Source organism: Muscardinus avellanarius (assembly GCF_963383645.1).
Source record: "Muscardinus avellanarius genome assembly, chromosome: 11".
NCBI classification, from domain to species: Eukaryota; Metazoa; Chordata; class Mammalia; order Rodentia; family Gliridae; genus Muscardinus; species Muscardinus avellanarius.
In genome coordinates this window covers 14958603-14983035 of record NC_137797.1, presented here as the reverse complement: position 1 = coordinate 14983035, position 24433 = coordinate 14958603, and the positions used below count along the sequence as shown (strand labels likewise).

The following is a 24433-nucleotide window of genomic DNA, read 5'->3' as shown; positions in this document are numbered from 1 at the left end:
CCAAATCCCACTAGCCCCTACAGGCATGGCACTGTTAACTGTCAGGTGTGCCCTCATGACTTAAGTCACTGCAAAGGGTAAAGTTACGTTTTATATGTTACCAATAAAGGAAAGAAAATTCACAAGAGTTTTTTTTTTTTTTAAAGTTCTGTAAGATGTCTAACAATTCACAGTAGACAAATTATGGAACCAACCTTGGTGTCCATCAACTGATGAACGGGTAACAAAAGCGTGGTATATGTAAACAATGACATTTTGCTCAGCCATAAAGAACTACAAAATTGTGTCATTTATTAAGAAGGGGGATAGAGCTGGGTGTGGTGGCGCACGCTTGTAATCCCCGCGCTTGGGAGGCAGAGACAGGAGGATCACGCAGGTTCGAAGCCAGCCGCACGTGCTGGCTTAGGAGACCCTGTTTCCAAAATAAAAATGTAAAAATAGGTCTGGGAGTGTAGCCCGGAGGTAGAAGGGCTTCCAGGAACCCCAGTACCACCAAAAAGGGGGGGGGTAGAATTATGGAATATTGTGCTAAATAAAATTTGCCAGTCTCAGAAAGTCAAGAGAAAGAGGTTTTCTTTCTCATATGTGGACACTAGAAAGAAAACAGGCAATAAAAGGGACTTTGAATAGTTGGAGGGGGAGGGGGGGAGGGAGAGGGAGAGAGAGATGAAAAAAAGAAGAGCTGATGAAAGACACAATTCAAAGTAGACTATGCACATGTCTGAAGGCTTCACTACCAACCTATTAGGTATGGGGAGGGGTGGGGCCTGAAGGGAAAATCACCAAGACCTGTGTGCATATGTGTTTGCATGACTTTGAACCTCACATGGACAAGTACAATGCACCAATAAAAGTGCATATTAAAAAAACTGCCTAAAACAAAAAAAGCCCAGGTCTTAGTTCTGGGCAATATAACTTATTTTGAACCAGTTCACCTCTCAGCACTGCTGAACACTTGGAAGATTCCAAACAGAGGCTGAGGCTGACCAAACACCGTTCTGACACCTTCTACCAACATCCCTGGTTCTCAGTCCCAGTGGTGTTTGGTTGCTTGGAACTGCTCTCAAACACAGATAAACTGTTAGAGGGTTCTGGAATGCTCATGGATAGCCAACACTGAGCGGACAATCTTGACTTTTCCTTAATTTGGAGTGCTCTTGCTGAGATATATTTACGTTGCCAGTCCAGGAGAAGGTGTCCTGGGAGCAGTGTACAAAGAGAATGTGGGGCTGGGGGCATCCACACCACCTTCTTTTCCCTTAACCAGAGCTGCTATGCTTTGGTTTGCTTAACACAGAGGTTGACAAACGCTGTTCAGCCAGCTGCATGTTGGTGTAAACAAGGTTGTACTGGAACACAGCCATGCCCATTTGTTTAGAGATCATCTACGACTGAGCTGCAATAGCAGAGTTGAGCATTGCAAAGGACACTCATGGGCTCCAGGAAGCTTTAGAATATCTATGCCCTGGTCCTTCACAGAAATGTTTGTAGGACCCTTTTTCCCCTATTTCTTCTTTTGAAGTAGGTACTCAATACATACTAATGGAATGTATGGAGGATTTCAAAACTAAGTATAGCCCAAACATTAACTTTTTCGATAATGAATGGAATTATTAGCATGTCTTAATGGCATGCTTTGTGCTATTTACAGAGGACCCTTAGAATGCTTTATGTCCAGTATGCAATTCAAAGGCCAAGTAATGGACAGCCATAATTTGCTGGACTACATCAGCAGGTTGGATCAAGACCAGAGGGCAAGATGATTTGCCTGGTCCAAGCCCGGAATCTGACTCACAAAAGGGCAGAAGATCAATGGCTTGAGATCAGTAGCCCTGAGAATTGGTACTGCCACGTTCTCAGGCTAGGTCCCCGCTTCTTTGTCTTCAAGGTCCCCTTCCAGCTCTGAGATCTGAGCCTCTCCCTCAGGCCCTGCACACACAGCACCAGGTGAATGCCCCATTCTTCTCACCTGTGCATCCAGTTCCATGATATGAGCCACCTTGTTCCAGCCGAAGCCCACAAACCTGCGGTCATACTCAGGGCAGTCCTGTCTCACGACCACATACGGTTCGAAGTCAGCCTCCCACTCCACCCTGTAAGGCGTGGTTGCGGTTCGCCACTTGGCGAAGTTTGTGGGTGCATGGCCTTTCGTCCAGACGTGGTACCTGGGATACACAGAAACAAGCTATTGGGTGGAGGGAAGGAAGCTGACCTTTCCAAATCCTGTTGATTTGGAGGAAGAAGATATTACATGCTGATGTAGTCCTTGTGGCAGTTTGTACTGTGTCCCTGTGAAAACCAGATTAAAGTCTTAGCCCCGTGCTTATACAGGTGATCTACTTAGAAAAAGGGTGGGTCCTAACCCAATGGCTGATGTCTTTATAAAAAAGGGAAAGTTTGGACAAAAGTGCATAGAAAAATTACCATATAAAGATGTAGGCAGAGATTAGAATGACAGACCCATCTGTAAACCCAGGAATGCCACAGATTGTTGGCAAACACCAGAAAGAAGGCAGGGAGAAGCAAGATAGGATCCTTTCCTAGAGCTTCCAGGAAAAAATACAGAGTTGATGACACCTTGACTTTGGACTTCTGGCCTCTTAAAATTCTGGGAGAAGAAATTTCTATTGCACTAAGCCATCTAGTTTTTGTATTTTGTTACAGCAGCCCCAGGCTATTAGTCTATTAGACTATTAGTCTATTAGTCTAATAGTCTATTAGACTATTAATATAGTCTATTAGTCTCCATCCTTCTATCATGAGGTGTTCCTATGAAAAGGTAACTGAGCTCTTGGGTGTCCGTGTCGTTTTCATGGAACCAACTGCATGTTGACTTGCAGTACAATTATTCCTACCAGAGACCACTGGTGACCCTCCATGACCTTCAACTGTGAGGCAGAACCTATGGGCAGGATACCAGTCCTGTGATTATGTTACATTATATGTAAAAAGAGATTTGTGTAGGTGTCGTTAAGGCTACTAATCAGGTGGTCTTGGATTAATTAAAATGGAGATTACAGAGGTGGGTATGACTTGATCATATGAACCTTCAGGTCAGGACTTGGAAGGAAGCAAAGAACCATGTCCAAGCTGCCTCTGGGGGTCACGGAGCAAAGGACTAGACTCTAGGTGCCAAGAGGGTGGTTGGCCAAACACCAGCCAAACAGGGATCTCAGCCTGACACTGCAAGGAAAGGAATTATTTCAACAGTCAGGGAGCTGGAAAGAGGAGCATGTATATTATTGGAGGAAATCTGTAGCACTGCCAACCCGTCGATTTCAGCCCAGTAAGACCCTGAGCAGAGAACCCAGCCATTCTGTGCCTGGACCACAGACTCCCAGAAACAGTGAGATCACAAATCTATATTGTTTTAAGCTGTATTGTTTGTGGTAATTTGTTATAGAGCAAAGAAAATGAGTACAACAGGAACTAGTATATGCACTGCAATGATTTTGAATACTGGATGGACATGTGTATTGTTTTTCATTCTTATAATGGATCCAATGTTAGGTTATAAATCCTAAGTGGTGGGGCTGGGACCCAAGCCCAGGGTCGGCACTCAGACCCACCTGCTGGGTTCCCTCCCTGTATGCCGCTGTCCCTCCACACTCTCTGGCTTATGGAACAAGTGCTCATTAATTTACTCCAACTGAGTGGATACGTGCATGAACAAATAACCTAAAGGTCTTAAGACCGAAGCCAGCAAGTGAGGCAGGGACATACTTCTGGAAGTTACAGGGAAGCTAGATGCTGGAAGTGTAAACTGCTGCAGCCCAAGAGAAGGGGCTTAGGAAGACGGTACTCAGAGCTACAGAGCAAATCTCATGAAATGAAGGCAAGACAGGCAGGCAGGAACCCAGCAGCTCAGTCGCAGGAGGAAGAGTTGGAAGTCCTGGGTGTCATCTCCTCCTTGGGGAAGGATGAGGACAGCAAGCAAGAGTGTGCGCTCCCGGTGGCTAGTAGCCCTCCAGCTGGAGGACTGTGGCACCTTCCTTAATGTGCTCTCCCACCACGGAGCCTAGACTTCCACCAGACTCAGGGAACCACCCAGTGACCGGACACTGGCCAAAGGGGGGACTTTTGTTAAGTTGTGCTGCTAGGTAAGACGGGCGGGCAGGGAAAGCAGGGGCTCGAATCTCGGCTCCATCACCACAGCAGCGTCCACCAAAACCAGTAACTTAGAAAAAAAAAAAAAAGGAGAAAATGCGAAAAGCTGAGTAATACCACTTTAATGGAGTGTGAAAAAGATATTGCAAGAGGTGTCAATCATAGCTCTAATCCAAACATTGGGCCAGGAAGCAGTTGATTTTCTATTTGTGACTTTGCTGAGCAGGCGCTGTTGACAGCTGATGCCTTTGACAGGACCTCAGCGGCACTTGTGACAGCCAGGGACCTGCAGTAGGTTTCAAGTGCAGCACATTGGAGCCTACAGGCCAGGGTTCGAATCCCACCACTGCCACTTAAAAGCCGAGGACCTTGCACAATGAAGTGCGAGAGATCTTAGTTTCCTCTTGTGTCGACGGGGGTAAACAGTATCTAACTTGTTGAATTGCTGAGAAGAGATCAGGGGCAGAGCTTGGCAGAGAGCTGGTATGCAGAAGGCACTCAATAAATGCTAGCTCTCTAATAAGTGATTTAATAAAAGGTTAAAGGCAATGGTTCTGGAGGCGGTTTGCTTGAGTTTGAATTCTGCCGCTGGGCAAGTAAGTGTATCTAATTATCTTGTACCATTGTTTACTGCTCTTGGTAAAATGGGAAATAGTTGTAATACTTATTTCATGAATTGAGGATGACTACGTGAATTATTTCATATCAAGTACAAAGAGCAGTGTCTGAGACATAGCAGTTACTTGAAAAATGAAAACATTCTCATTATTTCTCCTTGTTTGCCTCCTAGCTAGGATGCTAATTCACAGTGGCCTCACTCTCTGTTTTATCAATTTATTGATGGACATTTTATTTGTTCTCCATCTTTAGAACTGAAGTTTTAGACTTGTTAGAGTGTGAAGAAGAGGAAACAATGAGAGGCGCAGGGCAGGGACACCTGGGTCAGTTCTGTTCATCTGGCGGAGGGGCCAGCTTGCTTCTATGTTCTTGGGCTGGAACGCTGACAGTGGGCTGAATGGCTGGGCAGCACTGGATCCGGTGACATTATGATTAACCCACCATTAAAGCAAGTCGTAGCTGGAACACTGTTCGAGGGAGCTGCTGTCAGTCCCGCAGACACTGGGCTTCAGGGGCTGCTCTCAGAGTCCAGTGGTAGCAGGTAGCCTCCAAAACAGTGCTCAGATGGTGAGAGAGGTTCCCCGAGTCCACTTCATAGCAGGCTTTGGAGAAGGGATTTGGGGCAATTCGAGGCAGGGTTACCAAGTTCAGGTTCACGACAGAGTTCTGTGGAAGTTTGGTCGGGCTCCAGGGTTTCTGATTCAGGAAGTCAGGGTGGAGCTTGAGATGCTGCATTTGTAACCTGGCCCCAGGCCATGTGATGGTACTGGTCTATCCTGTAGCATCCCAGGGACCATCCCTAGAGGACCTGGAGGGGCACAGATGCTTTCTCCTTCCAGGTGTGTGGGGAGTAATTCTCAGCTGCTCAGAGGCTTAAGTGTCCATTACTCAGAGAGCAGGTGGCAAAAGCAATTTGTCAGAGGGAAGGTGTGTAATTTAGCACTTGGCGTGGTGGCTTGCAAGCTGTTGGCCCTCTAGAGCAGCAATCATGGACACAGCAGGCCGGACCCTGGCTCCCGCGCCCACAGACACAGCCTTGAAATGAGTTCTCAGATCACCTGGGGTTGGAGATGGGAGGAAGAGTATCTTGGAAATGGTCCAGGTGTTCAGCCATCAGGCTCTGGCAGCTGCCGGAGACCCAGACCAAGGCTTGGTCTCAAATTTCCAGGAGCATGTTTTGATTCTGAATCTTCAAACATGGATGGCTGTGGACATTCAGAACTTGTCTGCATCACAATGCTGTTTGGCTAAGAAGAGCGGTTCGGTGGCTCCTCAGACCTGGGCTGAATCCTGGCCCTGCCATTCACCAGCTGTTGTCCTTGGGCAGGCTGCTTGATCTGTTTGCCTTGATGTCTTGATCTGTTTTTTTAGTGTCTGACTCATTTTTTTTGGGGGGGGGGTGAGAATTTAATATGCTGATCATACATGCTAAGCACTCAGTAACTGGTAGCTGGGATTATTTCTTTCTGGAAACCAGGAAGGCATGGCTCAGGGAGTGGGAGGGCATTAACTCTTTCAGGTGGGTTTCCAGAACTCAGCATGAGGACAAGACCGGAGTGGGGTCCTGGCTCCATCAGCACCTCTCCACTCGCCATAAAATGTGAAAACTTATAACCTCTGGCCTGCTGGACAGATATCTGTGATATCAATTCTGATATCCCAGAATTGTTTTCACAAAATAGTGGGCGGAAACCTTTTAGAAATGGCTAGAAACTTGATAGAGCATGAAAACCCAAGTTTCTATAAGCTGTGTGCTTTTTAACTCAAAGGACGTGTTGGCCATTATTATATTATTCAAAATGGAGGCTTTGCTCAGACAGATGCAAGCAGAGCATAGCAAAGCTCTCTGCAGACTGCTCAATCCAGAGACCCAGCGGGACGCCTTCTCCCTCACCCCCCACTGCTACACTTAATGCTGCAGCCTGTCCCCAGGAGCTGGAGCCCATTTGCACCTGTGCAGTCTCCTGGGGTTCTATGGAGGCGTGAGATAGCCCTGTAATGTTGCTGCAGTGCTGAGGGGCTGGGGAATGAAGAAAGCTGAGTTTTGTTCATAGTTGCCACTTGGGAAGCAGGAAAGGTGAGTTCCCACACCAGCTGGGGGCCACTCTGAAGCCACCTGGAGGACTTTAAGTTGAAGCAACTGCTGCCCATAGGGCTTACAGAATAGACCACTCACACCAAAGCCAAAAAGGGAAGCTATCCCCAAGGTGATCAGAGAAAGAACCCTACTTACAAAGCGAAAGTACAGACAAGCACCCCAAAGACAGAATTCAAGTCAGGAGCTGGAGATGGAAACTAAGCTGAGTTTAGAAAAAAGTAGGAAAAGAAGTAAGCTTGGCTTTCATGCCCAAACATGTCTACCCCTCCATCTTGTTCATAACAGCCATCATGCCTGCATCAAACAGAGCAGTATATGGCACAAGGGGGGCCCAGAAAGGACATGGTGTGGGGCGAGAGCTGTTTTCCCTTACCTTACAATGGACTGATGTGAACCGCTGACTTCTGGGCCAATGGTTTTGACATGGGAGTCTCCCAGGAGAGAAGTCCTTTGAGCACCCCAGGGGTTGGTAGTAAGGGCCACTCACCTGAATGTGAAGAGGGTCCCCATGTCCAGCATTGACAGCAGCTCCGCTTTCGACTTGGGGAAAGACAGCCGGTACCGCAGTGTCTCAAACGCGGGGACGATCATCGCTTTCTTGGTGTTAGCGAGGTCAAGTTGGAGGGCAGACTTCCTGGAAAGAGGGGTGGACAGAGAGAAAGGGTCCCTGTGACACCAGGCCCAGGTTCTTCCCTCATGAGGGTGGGCAGTGGCTTGCTCAGAGAGGTGTGGGAGAGCTAGATCAAGTCCACCTTGTAGTTTCAGATGGGGAAACAAAAGCCCTGGGTGGGGGGCTGACCAGCTTGCCAAATACAGCACTGGGAGCCAGAGAGGGTTTGACAACTGCTGTGGCTGGCCCAGAGCTGAGCATCCTGGAGTCTTCACAGAGGGCAGGCCAGACTGGAGGGCTGGGGCTACGTGTCAGGGCTAAATGCAGAGGAGGGTCAAAAGATTGCTAACCTCTCCTTGCCTGCTGGCCACGTGAGTGCAGGTGGCCATCAAGTTGCTAAGACCTTCACCAATCTGCGAGCCCCACCCCCTCCAGCCTCTGAATGGTCTAGACCCTGGGCCTCGTTCCTATGCACCTAGCACTCAGCTGGAGCAGCAGTCGGAGCTCTGATCTGCCACATGTCAGAGGAGAGTTCTCCAACTTCTCATTGATCCCTGCCATGCACCTGGCCTGCTCTGCCCCTCAGAGACCCAGCTCCTGCCCTCCTGGATTTGTCTGCTGTTCCCCAGCTCCATGGCCACTACTTGGAAAGGAAGAAAGGCTCAGGGAGGGCCACATAGCATGATGCCTTTTTCTGGGATTCTACCCCCAGAGGTAGTCTACCTCTCAGCTACACCTCTGGCTCTTCTTGTATTTTAGTTTGAAACAGGGTCTGCTAAGTTGCTGAGGCTAGCCTTGGATCTGGGATTCTCCTGTCTTAGCCTTCCAAGTGCTGGGATTACAGGTGTGCCCAGCTAGCATGATGCTTCTAACAAACATCATGGATGTTGAATCCTGGCAATGTCACTTTATGAGTCTTGTCATCCTGGCCAAGTAATTTAGATTCTCATTACCTCATGTTCCTCCTCCCCAGAATGGTGGCAATAGTATCTGCCTCCTGGAGTTGCTGTGAGCAAGGTAATATAATACTGCTTGGCACACCTGGCACGATGCAGGCATGCAGCGACAAATGGGAACAAATATACTGCAAGGCTATCATTACTCCCTGGCTTGATCTTCTATGATCTCTGTTGGCTGTGAACTTGGTAGTTCATTCTGGCTTCCTGCTCAGTCTGCTGACCTCTGGGTCTCAACACCATCATGGGCTGTCTGCTTTTATCGCTGAAATAGAGAAAGCATCCTCCCTTGGGGAAAATGATAGGCATTGGAAGGCATTTTGAAAAACAGTGGAAGAAGCAATCCCCCACAGCCATACGACAACTTACTGCTATCTGATTAAAGTCACTTTTATCAACAAAACTTTGAATCCTTGAGAGGCTGAGACAGAGGATCAAAGGTTGGAGACTAGCATGGTAACCTAGGGAGACCCTGTTTCAAAATAAATAAAATAGGACTGGGGGTATAGCTCAGTAGTAGAATGCCCCTGGGTTAAATCTCCAGTATCATAAAACAAACAAACAGGTAAAAACAAAGCAAATATTTTGAGCTTATACATAAGCAGGGATCAGGGACAGTCTGTAAAGGGTTGCCATTCTGTAATAACTACTAGCCTAGGCCAGTGTGGGACAGAACAGAGTGGTAGGCCAGTAAGAAGGTCATCAGCAGGGCTTGATGTCCGTGAGCAATGGGACCACATCAGAGTAAGGATCCTTCTTCTGAAGCCACCCTTGGTTGAAGGTCTTACCAGCTTCCATGGGAGATGAGCAGGTTGAAGATGGAGGACATTTTGGAACCTCTCTGAATATCATTTGTAGTTCACTCTTTGTTACTATGCTCAAGTTAACCATATACCAAAGGATATATGCCCTCCTGCTATACACTACTTCAGAGTACGTTCATAAAGGATGACAACCAGAGATAATGGAATGGATGCGAATATTCAGCCACTCGGGTGCAGAGGTATGAGCTAGGCTGTCCTGGCCTGCATTCTTCTCCCCTTCATCTGCCTGAACAATGAGATGTGAGTTTTTAAATGCCTGTGCTTCCCTCTTCGATGGCAGGGCATCTAGTACCAGCCAGCATTCTCTTAGACATCAACCCCACATTAGATATAGGCAGACCTGGAGCTCTTAACCTTTTACCCTAGAAAGGTGTATGTCTTACCTATTGATTATTGGGGATAGAACATAAAGAGCTAAAGAATATCACTGCACCAAGATAGCAGAACCCCTGGAACTCTGGGGGAAAGTGTTTTCCTGATATATGAGAGGTGGTTGCTACTCATTTGACAATCCCTGAGCACCTACTGTGTGCCAAGTACTTATAGATACAGGGTAGCAGAGAAGCAGTCTCTGACATTTTGCTGTAAATGTCTCAATATGCTAAAAGACGAAAGACAATATCTCTAAATGGGGGCCCAAGATTGCATCTGTGGTTGGTTATTTTAAGATATGGATGCTATAGAAATGGAGTGGGAGGCTTAGAGGAATGATTTAGGAAGCAATGGGGAAAAAATGCAAACACACATACACGTATGTACACAATAGATATAGAGATCCATAAACATGGAGTTCCCTTTCTAAGCCTCAAATTACTATTACGATCACAGTTATTCTAGTGGCCACTTCATGGAGAACTCTGTTCACAAACAATTCCCCCGTCTATGGCTTCTATATAAACAGCAGCTCCCAGAGTTCTGTCTGCTCTTCCTGAACCCCTGGCCAGGGCAGATTGCTTGGGGTAGACACTTGACCCAAGCTGAGCAAATCTGTTTTCCTCCTTAAAAATCTGAACGGAAATAGAAACTGGAAAACCACACAGCTGACTTGCACTAATGTCAGAGTGCTCACAGAGTAGATACCCACAGCTGCCCTGGGTAATTTTGGTCCTATGCATTGGGTTTCCAAATCTTACTTTGCTTCCATAAGATATATCACCCACATGTATGCTTGTTTGTTTTCTTCTGGTTTCTTCTTATTTTAATTAAGCTATTTCGCATTGGTTTCTGTTGCTTGCAACCAAACAGCCCTGATCAATAACATCGTTAAGGTCCACAGTAAATTGACCCAGTGAGCAGTGTGCCTTACAAATGGAGCCCTAGTCAGCCTTATTTCCCTCTGCATGGACAGCAGCATATTCTAGAGTGCTTTCTGCAAGTTCCCTTTATTCTCCCTGAAGCACAAACTGCCACCAAGATGGAGATGTCACTAGATAGGTCCATTTCAAAGAGGTTTCTATATTGATGTCCTGAAAGGGCCTCACTACAAAGTTGTCTCAGCAACAAAATGGCTGCAGGATGCAGACTCTGAGCACATCTGTTTATCCAGATGGGAACAGCAGCCCAGGCCCTTCTGCAGTGCATGCTGCTGGCTAAGGGGTGAACAACTTGCTGCCACCATGACTTTGGAAGTTGAATCCTGCAAGGACTGCAGAATTTTCTGGGAGCGGATGGGCAGTATGGTGAGAAAGCTGGGCTGGGATCCAAGAAACCTGCCTTCTGGGTCCAGCCTGACAAGCTGAGTGACTTTGGGTCACATATCCCTTATACTACTGAATCCAGACTCCACTGGAGCCATTCTGAGTCCCAGAGTTCATGCAATTGTATGACATGCTAGTGGGGAAAGCAGGAGTCCATGTGGAGGTGCATGGTGCACTGGCCGGCAGGTGCTGAGCTCTGAGATCTTGAGGGTAGCTGCTTGTGATGGTTCGACTCACAAGTGGGCTAGGCTATGGTACCCCACTGTTTGGTCAAATATTAGCCTACATGTTGCAGGGAAGATATTTTTGTAGATGTCGTGAGCATCTGCAGTCAGCTCACTACAAGGAAAGGAGATCACCCTTGATATGGTGGGTGATCAGTGAGTTGAAGGCCTTAGAACAAATACTGATCTCCCCTGGAAAAGAAAGGAATTCTGCCTCCTCAGGACTGTAACATAGAAATCCTACTTGCATTTCCAGCCTGCTGGCCTATACTATGGAATCCAGACTTGCCAACCTCACAGCTGTGTAAGTTCTTTAAAATCTGTCTCCTCCTGTTTGTCCGTTCATCCATCTGTCCGCCCATCCATCCATCCATCCATCCATCCATCCATTTCTCTCTATATTTTACCCTCTCTTATTGATTCTGTTTGGAGACCCTGGGCTGGAGTATTGCCCTTGTTTCTTGTAATAGACTTCTGAAAAATCACTCACAAATGTACTAAAATATTTTAGGCTGAGGAATTCAAAGGTATCTATCCAAATATGAGGACCTGGCCAATACAATGGAGAACACTGCGAAGGTACTTGAAGCCAGACAGCCCCTGCTTCAACATCTGCTGCCCTTCTCTCTTCTCACCTTGGGTAGGTTGCAAAAACCTCTCCTGATGACAAGCTCCTTGTCCACAACTAGAGATAGTGATGCCAGTTCTTGTCTCTCAGGGTTCTAGAGCCCAATGTCCTGCATGACTTAGAATAAATGATGAGCAATGGCCCTCTTCGCCTTTTGTATCAGTAAGCACTGAGCTTACTGATGAGTTCACGGCAAGAGAATGAAGGCAGAGGAGTATTCAGGAAAGGTAAACATACTGCTTACAATTAGGAGAGATTTGGGGCTTGTCATCCTGCCCATCAATGGAAACACAGAGTATCAATCTTGGTCTCCAGCCAGCCCTTTGTATCTTACATGTCAAAAACAGTTCAGGTATTCTTGACAGATTGCATGCACTTCATCCAGTGTAGTAGAGCTGACCAGCGAGGAAGTCATGAGCCAGAAGAGTTCATCTTCCAAGTCCCCCAGTCTGCTCTTCTCATCTCATTTTTCCCTGACTCCTCCTTTCAACTTGCTCAAGGATGCTAATTGTTCATATCCCTTTCACCCTTGCCTGTTAGAACCGGTGAGCAGGGGAGAGAACATGTGAGTGCACTGAGGCTTTCTATGCCCACTGAGAGGGTGGCAGTGGATAGAGATTCTGGGATCTCTGTGGGGCTCAGCAGAAGCCAAAGAAAAAGCAGGAGAGTGTAGCCTGTTACCTAGATGGAACTTTCCAGAGCCTAGAATTACCAGATCCTGAGACCAATCTTGGCAGTTGATCACACATGTGTACACACACACACACACGCACACACATGGACTCACACACACACACACACACACACACACACACACACGCGCGCGCGCACGCGCGCACTCACACATGCATATCCTCCCTCCATCTGCCTTTAGAAAACTGTCCTTTTAGCCTCTGAGGCAGGTGTCTGTAACCAGGGAAACATCCTGGCATTAAAATTGATGGCATTAACAATGACAGAGGGTGAAAGGTCATGTTTTCCTTAGTATGGGTAGGATGGGGGAGTAATTTAGATACAAGAGAGACTCCAGATGATGAGAAGAAACCTCAGCAGAGCCAGGGAGGAGAGATAAGGGAGGGGTGGAGGAAGACTTAGGTTCACTAATAGAAACACTACCATCGGCTATGTATATGCATGTGGTGAATATATATCCATGTCAATCTGGGTACTCTGTACTGGGAGTGAGGGAAATGGGGGGGCACCAAGAACATGTGCATGTACGTCATTGTCAACATGATTTCCAATATGATGTGAGACTATAACGCCTGAATAAAAAGACAAAAATAAAGTTGCTGGCTGGCATTAAGAGATCATGGGAAAGCATCTCTGCTGGGTGCTGTGTTGTTCCTTTGACGTTGCCATCTCAGGTTACAGTGGGGGAGCTGAGGCTGTGGACCCTGTGTGTGTGTGGCTGGCATCCTGGGTAACAACTGCCAGCTGTGTTGTGGAGTTTCCATGTCTATGAGATGGGGATGGAGATGACAATGTTAATCTCTGAGGGTGCTTGTGGGGCTGAGTTGAGTTCCTACAGTGAAAGGTGCTCAGATAGTGCCCGACAGATGTCAAGCGCTCGTACATACTGGCTACGGTCCCAGTGGCTTCCCTTCTTCTCAGGCCGGCTTGTCTGGGGTCATGATGGCAGACACCAGTCCTGGCCCTGCCTGTTGCTCGAGAGGCCCAGCAAAGCGCCGACTCCACCACTCTCTTCTTGTGCTCATTTGCTCACCTGCTCAGTCCACCGCATGCTAGGGGCTGTGTGCACAGGTTCCTGCCCTCATGGAGCCAACATCTTAGACAGAAGGCCAATAAAATGGGTGACTCATACAGTGTGCTATAGGATGGGAATTGCTATAAGAGAGAATAGGGCTGTGTAAGGGATGTAGGAATCCCAGAGGCAGGGACTAGATTATGATTAAATAGGGTGGCCAGGCAGGCCTCTTGAAGAAGGGATATTTGCTCACACACTTGGAGTAGCTGAGGGAGCAGGTCCTGTGGTTAACTGAGGTCAGAGTCTTCCAGGTTAAGCAAGCACCCCTTACAGCTGGGGTATACTTGATGAACAGCACAGGGGCTAGTGTGACATGCACAAAATAAAAGACAGAGAGGAGACCTAGGAATGGGGGTAAAGAGGCAAGGGGGTTGCAGTAGATCTTAAAGGGCCTTGTGGATCACGGAAGGCCATGGTGGCAGAATACTAACTACTCCCTCCAAAGCTGTACATGCTCTGACCCCAGACACCTGTGAATATATCATCATATGTGGCAACGGGGACTCAGGAGATGTAATTACAGTCTGGATGATGTGATGGAAAGATGATCTATTCTAGATTATACAGGCAGGTCTAATGTGGTCACAAGGGTCCATGCATGTGGGAGGAGGAAGGTCAGAGTCAGAGAAGAAAATGGGAAAAGGAAACAGAACTTGGAGTCATGCAGCTGTGAGCCAAGAAGTGTGAGTTGCCTGTGGGTGGCCTCTAGAGGGTGGAGCAACAGATCCTCCCCTCTAACCTCTGGAAAGAATTTAGCTCTACCTTCTTTGACATCTTGACTTCAGCTCTGTAAGATTCATTTGGGAGTCCTAACCTCCCATTGTAAGATAGGACACTTGTGTTGTTTGAAGCCACCATGCCTGTGGTAATTTGTTATAGCAGAATTAGAACTGATATAAGAGCCAGGCGTGGTGGTGGACACTTGTAATCCGAGTGCTTGGAAGGCTGAGACAGGAGGATGGCACAGGTTCGAAGCCAGCCTCAGCTACTTAGTGAGGCTCTTAACAACTTAGAGAGACTCCTTTTCCTAAATAAAGTACAAAATAGGTCTGGGAGTATAGCCCAGAGGTAGAAAAGCCCCTGGGTTCCACCCCCAGTACAACCACACACACAAAAAAAGAACTGATACTAAGGTGTTGGTATTTTACCCTCAATGAGATGGGAACACTGGTGATCTCTATGCTAAAAAGCAGGCTGATCTGCTTTTTGTGGTAAAAGGATTGCCCTGGTTGCTGAGAAAAGTCTGTGTTGTTGCATGGGTGGAAACAAAGATCAGTAGGAAGCCCCTGGGGTAATCCATGGAAAAACATACTGGGCCAGGACGGTAACAGTGCAGGTGGTAAGAGCTGGCCCAGGTCTAGAGCTGCCAGGATCTCCTCATCCCTGGATGCAGGGTGGGAAAGAGATGGGTCGAGGATGACCCACGGCTTTTCATTCCAGTAGTGGGAAGGATGGAATTGCTGAGAACTGAGAAGACGAAGCAGGTTATTTGGGGCACATCAGGACTTTGTTTTGAGCAGTTCATCTGCGCTGTCTACTTGAGAACTAAGAGGAAGCACTGAGGCGGCCACTGGCATGAGTTCTGAGGTCAAGAGAGAGGGCAAGACATGTTGCGGATCAATGGTAGGTGATATTTAAAGTCATGAGGCTGAAAGCCATCCCAAGTGAGAGAGTAGAACGAGAAGGTGGTGTGAGAAAGGGGCTACCTGGAGGGACCTGTGAGGCTGAAGAACAGCCAGGAGACTGTATCAGCAGGATGTGAATTCTGAGTCAATCAATCACTGATCAAAGGCATTTGGGGAAAAAAAGCTGTGCCTGTAGTAACCACGGATAGATATTTTTTTTGTCATTATTTCCTAACCAATACATTAAAATAACTATTATGTGGCACTTACATTGTACTAGGTATTACAGGTCATCTAGAGGTGGTTTAGAGTATAGGGGAGATGTGCAGAGGCTCAATGTAGATACTATGCCATTTTATACAAAGAACTTGAACAGGTGTAGATTTTTTTTTAATGGTTCTGAGGATTTAACCCAGAGGAGAGGCATTTTCCCCCAAAACTATACCCCTAGCCCTGTTTTATTTTTATTTTTATTTTTTACTTTGAAACAGGGTCTCACTAAGTTGCAGAGGGCCTCACTAAATTGCTGAGGCTGTCCTCAAACCTGTGATCTTCCTGTCTCAGCCTCCCAAGTACTGACATTACAGGCATGCCTCATTCTACCCGACTGAATCTGCAGATTTTGACCCAAAGGCCATTCAGAGTGGCACCCCCCTAGTTCTGTGGAGACAAACCAAATCAACTCTGCCATCCAACTCTGCCCAAACAAGGGCAGAGTTGGATGGCTAGTTAGGCGCATAACCATGTCACCATGCTGTCCCCTCTTTTCCCATTCTGAATGCACAGTGGTAGTTAGACATGGGGCTGGCTACAGTGGTACAAGCAGGAGCCTTGGGTTGGGTTAGGATGACAAGACAAGTAAGTAGGGACCTCACCTATGGCAAGAACACAACTTCTTCTACCATGCATCTTTTTGGTAAAACAAAAACCAAATAAAAAATTTCAACTGAAGTGACTGCAGGTTGAGGACAATTAGCTTATGTGGTGCCTAAGGGAGTAAATAAATAAAACCCCACTACCAATCCCTAGCCCTTTTGTAGAAGCTTGGAGAAAAGACTTCTGTTTTCCAATTAGACTCCACTAGGAGTTTCACAAATGATCACAACTTGCCTGAAAATGAGATTCGAGTTACTGCCAACTTCCACCAAAGGATTAATAGCCCAATTCCCACCTTTCCTCTTAAGCATTCTACTCTACTCAGCTCCCCCTGCAGAATCTCCCTCTCTTAGCAGTATGGACTTAGGTATCACAAACCCAACTGGATGCCATCTTCAGGAGAGCAAAATCAGAAAAAATCATCGACCTCCAAAGTGGAGAATAAGTGAGAAAGCACAGGTTCCTGTTTAAATGTTCAGATCTGCCTGTACCAGGAGCCACTGTAGGCAGCAGTGTGGCCAGGCCAGCACTTGTAAGCAGGAAGGCTGGTGGGCAGGGTAAGGGCAGGATGGCCAAGGCAGATGGTGTCAGGACAGGCAGAGGGGAGACTGACTGCCCCACGCAAAGTGGGCAGCTGCCCTCCCATTCTGGCTACCACTTGTGAGTGTCTTCATATATTCTGATGTTTCCAGAGGAGCCAACTAACATGATTTTCAGCAAGTTGAGGACTGGATGTCCCTGTAGAATGCTGGTGTGAAAGGAAGCTGAATAGTGGGACAGGGAGCCTGATCTTTTAAATCAGATGATGCAGATTCTATCTTGAGGCCGCCACTTCGGTAACTGTGTAATCGGGAGCAATTTCAACTCCCTGGGCTTTTGTTTTCTTATCTTGATCATAATACTTGATGGACTTGGTTATTAAGAGAATGAAGTCAGATAATGTATTCTTTAACTAATGAATATTAATGAAGCCAGGCACATAGACATTAGGTATAGAGCTGAACAAACAGTTATCACCTCTGTCCCTACAGAGTAGGGAGGGTGGGAGACAGAGCGTAGGGCTCTCTGGATGCACTCCATGGTGGGTGTCCAGAGCTGCCTTCTCTTTCAAAAGCAGCAGTTAGCCAGCCAGGAGAGGGTGCTCTAGGTTTTTGCAAAACTCTGGCAATAAGAGAGCATACTACATCTGGGAGACTGAATCTCTAAGAGCAGGCCTGGTGGGAGAGCAGTAAGTGGCAATCTGTGCTTACCTGTATTACGTATCGAGGGCTGCGCTGTGTATTTTATATGCATTTCATCACTGCAACCTATGGCACTGATGCTAGGATTCTCAGTTTGCTGATGAAGATGTCAAAGCTCTGAGAGGTTGGGTACATCAGCAACTGCTGGCAGCTACTAGGTAGTACCCCCATCAGATGATAACGATAGTCGTATCAATAGAGCTTGCAACAGCTTAGAATGAAGTGAGAAAGATTAATAATCAGGGGACCTGTTAAGGCCAAGGCTGCTGATGTGGTAACTTGTGTCTATCTTTCCAACCTTGGAAATGGAGCAATGAACAGTTTGAAATTTGAGGGTCAGGGCAGCTAGCGGGCACAGCAGCAATGAGACACAGAGAGAAGGCAGGACGCCAGGCCTGGCGTGCTTAAGCTCCTTAAGTGATAACCTCCTCCACACAGCCGATCCTACCTCAGAAGAGCTATCTGGGGCTGAGGTCACAGAACAAATTTTAAGGTGAGAGGAGGGATAGGGCATGGACCCTTGGCTCACCAAGCCTCCTGCACTGGCCATTTCCTTTCTTCACTGCCCATGAGCTTCTCAAACTATTATAACCTGCCTTTGATTCCATGGATCTGACCAACATCAGCCATGTCCCTTCACTGTCATATATAAACAGACTTTTCCCTTCTTACTTTGATTCTGCATCTGACTCTAAGGACGCCCTGGGCTTGTGCACACACTCCTGGAGTTCTGTTGCTCATCCCGCCAACCCTCTCTTGCCAAGGTGACTGCTTCAAGCATCAACCATGTTGATGCTAGTTAGCACTCGGGGATCTCTTGTAGCCCCTACTCCTGAGGCAGTGCTGGGAGATGCACCATCTCTTCCCACACAAGTATCTGCTCCCATAACAGAAGAAGTTGAGCTGGCATCTCTGCATCATTGCTGTGAATGGCAGGGGCTGACATCCTGTTGGGAACCCCGGGGCTGGAGGCATGGGGCTGCTGTCAGAACACCAGGAAAGAGCCCGACTTACAAGCTCTCATTCCATAGCCGAACTCCACGGCATTAAATGTCAGAGAGGCTGCTGTTTAATCAAACCTGAGTTGTATGGAATCCAAGTGGTTCTTGTATGAGTTCCCAGGACTCCTATGAAAGTGATATTAAAAGCGGAGGGGAGGAGGGAAAGGCCCATGCTGCAGTGCGCATCCCTTTCAGAAAGCCCGCGGCAGCATCGCTCTGTCTCTCAAGCTTTGCGCAGCCTCAGCCCATGAGAGGTTCTGGCCCCTCCCCTCCCTCCTCACCTCTCCCGGCCTCAGAGAGGTGCATGTCCCCCTTCATGACAGGTCAGCATCTTCGGGGACTGGTTTATCTGGGACCGCTCAGCTTACTGGTGGTGATGCCTGTTTCTGTGCCTATCAGCCTTGCTGGGCTTGTACCCACAACAAGCCTAGCTCATGTCCTAGTTCCAGCACAGTGTCAGGCACACGAGAGGCACTCAGTAAATGTACAGGAAATAGGGGCCGTGATCCGCAATTGTCTCGTGTGGAAGAGAGGATGGTACTGGGATGAAGGCTCTTAGGAAATGACCAAAACCTGGGCTAAGAGTATGTTCTGCCACTTAAATGCCACTGGCCTCTGGCACACTTGTCTTCTGTGTTCTAATCTACTCATTTGTGTAATGGGCTTAAAAGCATATGCCTTTGACTAGGTGACATGATTGTCATAAAACCAGTAACACTTGTCTGAAGCCTAGCTCAGAGCCTGTGGCATGTGGGCCTGGTAAACATCTGTTTCTTCCTGCCTGCTTGGGTCTTTTCTGGATGGCTGTGTCCTCATATCCTCCCAGGATGCTCACAAGAAGTAGATGGCACAGTTGGCTAATCCTTGTGTGAAGAGCAAGCCGAGGCGTGGGGCTGAGATTCATCTATAATATTCTGAGCTCAGCTCATTCGTGGAGCTACACATAGGCATGGTGCAGACTGAACTGGTGAGCTCTGTGTGTGTGTTTGTGTGTGTGTGTGTGTGTGTGTGTGTGTGTGTGTGTGTGTGTGTGATTGAGGGGGGAGGAAGGGAAGAAGGCTACGAGAAGCTCCTTTGTCTCCAGCTGTCCCTCACACTGTGGTACTGTGCCTAACTTCAACAGCATTAGACATACACCTGGTTTTCAACTAGCACAACACGAAATTGTCTGCACAGCCGCTCTGAGGACCCATCAGCCCACCTTGGGGTGAGAATGCTTGGACACAGAGCGGGGGGGGGGGGGGGGGCAGAGCTGAGACACACTTAGTATCTGTGCAGAAGGCAGACCCCGACGCAGCCCGGTCCTTCACATCCCTAAGCAGGGAGGCCAGGTAATAGGTTTGCTCGGAAGCTATGAGAGTTGCCTAGGAAATGAGTTCCTGGCAGCCAGGCTTCCAGGAGGTGTATGAGGACAATGGCCAGGACTTGCAAATGAGGAAGATAAGGCTGCCCACAGAGAGAGCCACAGTGGATGAGGTAAGACTTGAGCACGTTATCAGGGAGCAGGAGGGGCTCCCAAGCCCCAGCAAGATCAGGAGGCTCCTTAACTGATGCAATTAACATACCTAGAGGGAGGACCTGTCAATCAGAGAGGGGGAGGTGAGAACAAGAAAACTTAAAATGTTTTTAAACAATGATAATACTCTCTATCATCTAAGGTAATTCTCAGCATCGCCCCATATTTACATTAGTAGTACATGGTGGCACACGCTTGTAATCTCAGCATTTGGGAGGCTGAGACAGGAGGATCACGGACAGCCTCAGCTACTTAGTGAGGCCCTTTGCAACTCAGTGAGACCCTGTTTCAAAATAAAGAATAAAATATAGGGCTGGGGTGTCATACGGAGGTAGAATGCCCCTGAGAACTGCAAAAAATTAATAATAATAATAAATAGTACTCCATCCCCAGTACTGCAAAAAAAAAAAAAAAAAAAAGTGATGGTTAGTAGGAATCCTAGAAAGCTTGCCCAATTAAATGTTGGGGGAGGGTTACTGGAGAGGGAGTGAGGGCAGACTCCTTCCGGGGCACAGTTCCCTCCTCTGTGACTGGGGGATAGTATGAGTGCTTGTGTTTGCTGGGTTTTGTGGCAAGATTACATGGATTCTCTCCTGCAATGGTTAAGGTAGTTCCTAGACTCACCGTGTGGCCTGTGGGAGCCATGTGAATGATTATAACCATCGGAGTAAAGCTGGACACGGGCCCATAAGGCCATGAAATCAATGAAGAGGCCAAGAACAGACCACTGGACATGCCAGGACTAGCCAAGTGCCCACTTCCTAATGCGGCACCTTTGGGCACGGGACTTAGCCAAACATCCCCGTGTGTAGAATGCACTGTGATATAGGATAAAATACACGCAAAAGTGCGCATAACCGTAATTGGCACACAGTAAGTGCTCCATAAACGTTAAACGCTACAGATATAGCAGGATTAAAATGATGAATAGACCCAAGGAGATGCCACCTGGCGGCGCCTCTTGGCAGGCAGCCAGTCGGCTCACCTGGTGCCACCTCTACCTGAACTCATTCACATCTCTACTCACTCAAGAATGAAAAAGGAAAGGCAGCCATTATGTGCTAGGGAAAACGCCAGTTGGAGGTGGTTAGGCATCCTCAGAAGAAAACTGAGTTGCCATTCTTATTTCCTGTACAGGTCCCTCCTGCCTAATGTGGCTTTTTTTTTTTTTTTTTTTTTTCTCCTTAGAAAACAAAGTCAGAGAGGAGAGCAGAGATACTCTAAGATTTGGCAGATCAACTCTTTTTTTTTTTTTGGTACTGAAGATTGACTATACGAGTAATCTACCTCCAAGCTACACCCCTTATCCCCTTTCATTTGAAAACACGGTCTTGCTAAGTTGCTGAGAGTCTTGCTAAATTTCTGAGACTAACCTGCTATAATTTCAGATGACAGGGATGTCCTGGGATTGCAGGCATGTGCTATCGTGCCCACCTGGCACTGATCTGAGACAAGAATTCCTCAGGTGAGAGGCCAGAACCCACCCTGGCCTTATAGACATGGATAGCCTAGGCTGGGATTTTCTGTCCCTCACACCTTTGTCATTCTGGAACTTCTGCCACACCAGCTACTTCCAAGTCCCTTGAACATGCCACAGTGTTGGGTACTGTTTGACCTGCGGATCTTCAAGCCTAATCTCAACTAGTAGCTCATCTATTTTTCAGGGGGTGGTTTACTGGGAGTTAAATGTAGGAGAATTCTACCTCTGACCTATGCCTGCCCTTTTTATTTTTATTTTGAAACAAGTTCTCATTAGCTTGCTAAGAGTCTTGCTAAAGTTGTAGAGGCTGTCCTCGAACCTGCAAAAAACTCCCATCTCAGAATCCTAAATACAGAGATTACAATTGTGTGCCACCATGTCTGGCTAATTTTGAGCTCTTTTCTACTGACCCACATTGGGCTACCTGTTGGTAGTCTGGGCTCCACTATCTTTTTTCTCCACACCCACAGTGATAACAATTGTAATAATCGCAGAGGTAGCACAAATGGGGAGGGTAAATCTCCAGAGGGCAAGAGCCCTCCTGGTTTGCCCACAGTTACAGCCCTAGTGTCTGGGACAGTGCCTCTCAAGGCAGACACACACTGTATTCTCAAGTAGGGAAGAATGTTTTGCAAACTGTGAGGCTCTTTCCAAATACTTGGAAGCTTCCCAGGAGCTTATGAAGGAGGAAATACAAAGATCCCCCTTTCACAGATAAGGGAAATGAGGGAGGGTAAGATCCATTCCCGAGGCCAAGTAAATACTGCTGAGTATGGCATATAACTGCTCCTGGGGTTGTGATGGGGTTACTTCCTGACACCACGGCTGACAATATGGCGAGTGGAAAATGCATTTAATTCATTATGTCCAGGTATCCCATATGTAGGACACCTATAAAAACGGAAATAAACAACAAATATACCATGTATGGTCACTCTGTTGCCCAGTTTAGGTTTTTATAGGTGCCTGACATATGGGACACGGGTACGTAATTTTTGTTTTTATTGGTGCAGTGTAGTCATACATCTTAATGGGGACATGATGGGTTTTGATACACTTCCTCTACTTGACATCTTAGCTTAGCTACAGTGCACTGTGGAGAATGGATGGTTTCCTCTGCAATTGTGCTTGCCGCCCCACACCCCCCAGCAGCAGGAGACAGTGCAGACCTCAAAGCCCAAGCCCGAGTAAAGATTAAAATCTAAAATGTGAAGAATGGTTTCTACTGAATGCTTATCATTTCACATCATTATGAGGTTGGAAATGTATCAACGAAACCATGGTAGCTCAGGGACAATGTGCTATGTACTTCTCACATCAGTGAGAGAAAATGAGAGATGGTCACATGCAATTGCCCGGGCTGTACTGAAGGCAGTGGGGAGCAGCCATGAGACAGAAAGTTAACTCCAGCTGCGCACCTACCCCTGCAAGAGGCTTTTATTAGCTCCTTTATTAACTAGGGGAAAGAAAGGTGGGAAAGAAAGATCAAGCTGCCCTGAGTCATGGGCTTTGCAAATGGGTTGGACGCTGAGTTCAAAAGTGGGTCAGTGTGACTTCCTCTCTGCCTCGCTGAACTTCTGAACATTTCCAAAAACAAGAGCGTAAGCCACACATCTACAAGCTCATCCTTCAGAAGGCACAGGAGAAGGGGTGGGAGAAAGATTTTAGTGAAACTCTCTCTGCAGCTATGTCCATGAATAGAGTTGATTTCATTATTTTTCCAATTGCACTGTTTGTTTTTGCTGTAATATTAGCTGGTTGCTAAGCAACTGCTCAGAGAGCTACAATGCTGAACTGTTTTTGGAAACCAAGGAGGACCTCAAGAAGGGTGAGATGAGTAGGTGTTTGGGGGTGCAACCAGAGGGCTGCCAGTCAGCCTGCTCTGTTATCTTGGGGTACAAGATGGATCTGACTCCTTCTGTGGTGTGAGTAGGCTGTAGAGATGGGAGGCTGCCTTTTCCTTGGTCAGAACTGCTTAACCTGTCTGGGGCCTTGGTTTGGTCACTGGTGGAAATACTCATGCCACAGAGAAGTGGGAGGGCTACAGGTGAAGGGTACAAGGCAGTCAGCAGAATTTCTGGGCACATGGTAAAAGTTCAGTACATGTAACGGTCATTGTATCTACTATTAGTATTTTAATAGAGCTTGGGGTGTATATTTTGTCAGGTATCAGTACTTAAGAAGCCATCCTTTGGATGGTCTACTGGCTTTGTGAGGTTAAACAGCATTCTTAACCTCATCCTAAACCAGTGATATAACACTGGTCACAAGGTATCTTCACTGATAACATAGAAATCAGAAATAAATCCCTCCCACTCAATTGAAAAACATCTCTCTAAGCCAATGGCAAGTCGATATAATTATCTTCATATGAAAAAGACAGTACATGCTTTCTTAAGACTTTGGATAGAATCATATTCCTTACTGGTTTTCAAATCCTGGTGCCTAGAAATTATCTAGGTTGATGGTTACAAAGTGGAAGTCTGGAGGGGTGGGGTGCAGGGTTCAATGCAACTCGGAGATATGTTTGGTTTGGCTCAGCACCATTAAAAACTTATTTTTAATTAGTTTTTAATATTTTTTTAAAAAACAGCTTATATGAAAATCCAGATTCCCAGCTCCTTTGCAAAAATATGAAGACCTAGTAACTTTAGTCCTGTCCCTGCCCCCCAGGCAATAATTCCACCATCTAGTGGAGAGATGTGGGCTCCCTAAGATGAGGATATGGTCTCTCTAACCAGTTGCACTCAGCATTCCTGGGCAAGGTCTATGAAGACAGTAATAGAGTACTGGGAGTAATTTGCAATATCTCAGAGCCCCTGAGGGGAACCGCATGCACCTGTGTTAAGGTGGCTGAACTAAAACCTCCAGTGACTCTGCATTAAGCAAAGTGCTAATTAATGGGCAACACCAGTTACCTTGCATTCAGCAAGGACTTAATTAGCTGCTAGCGATGTCTCTGATCAGCAAAACACAAGGAGACAACATAAAAAAAAGTCTGCTCCAGTACACTGTCCTTTAAAACATGATGCTTATGAGGTAAAGTCATAAAATAGCCCTTGGAGAAAGAAGAGACCACAGCATCTCTCGATGGCGCCAGAACCCTTTCAACCCTCACAATGAAGGCCCCTGGATGCTTCTGAGGAAGAGCCCAGAAGGTATAG

At 47.0% G+C, this 24433-nt stretch overlaps 1 protein-coding gene across 3 annotated transcripts in view; it reads right to left on the bottom strand.

Moving 5' to 3' along the window:
* The window catches only part of LARGE1 (LARGE xylosyl- and glucuronyltransferase 1), a gene marked incomplete at both ends in the record, with an annotated part of 407629 nt that overhangs the window by 1642 nt on the left and 381554 nt on the right, over nt 1-24433 (bottom strand). For 2 of the 3 annotated variants that reach the window (XM_080706528.1, XM_080706527.1), the window contains 2 exons: nt 1970-2165; nt 7311-7457. In XM_080706528.1, the coding sequence (XP_080562654.1) occupies nt 1970-2165; nt 7311-7457 (343 nt within the window). The remainder of the gene's footprint in view (nt 1-1969; nt 2166-7310; nt 7458-24433) is intronic. The other variant, XM_080706526.1, reaches the window with a different exon arrangement.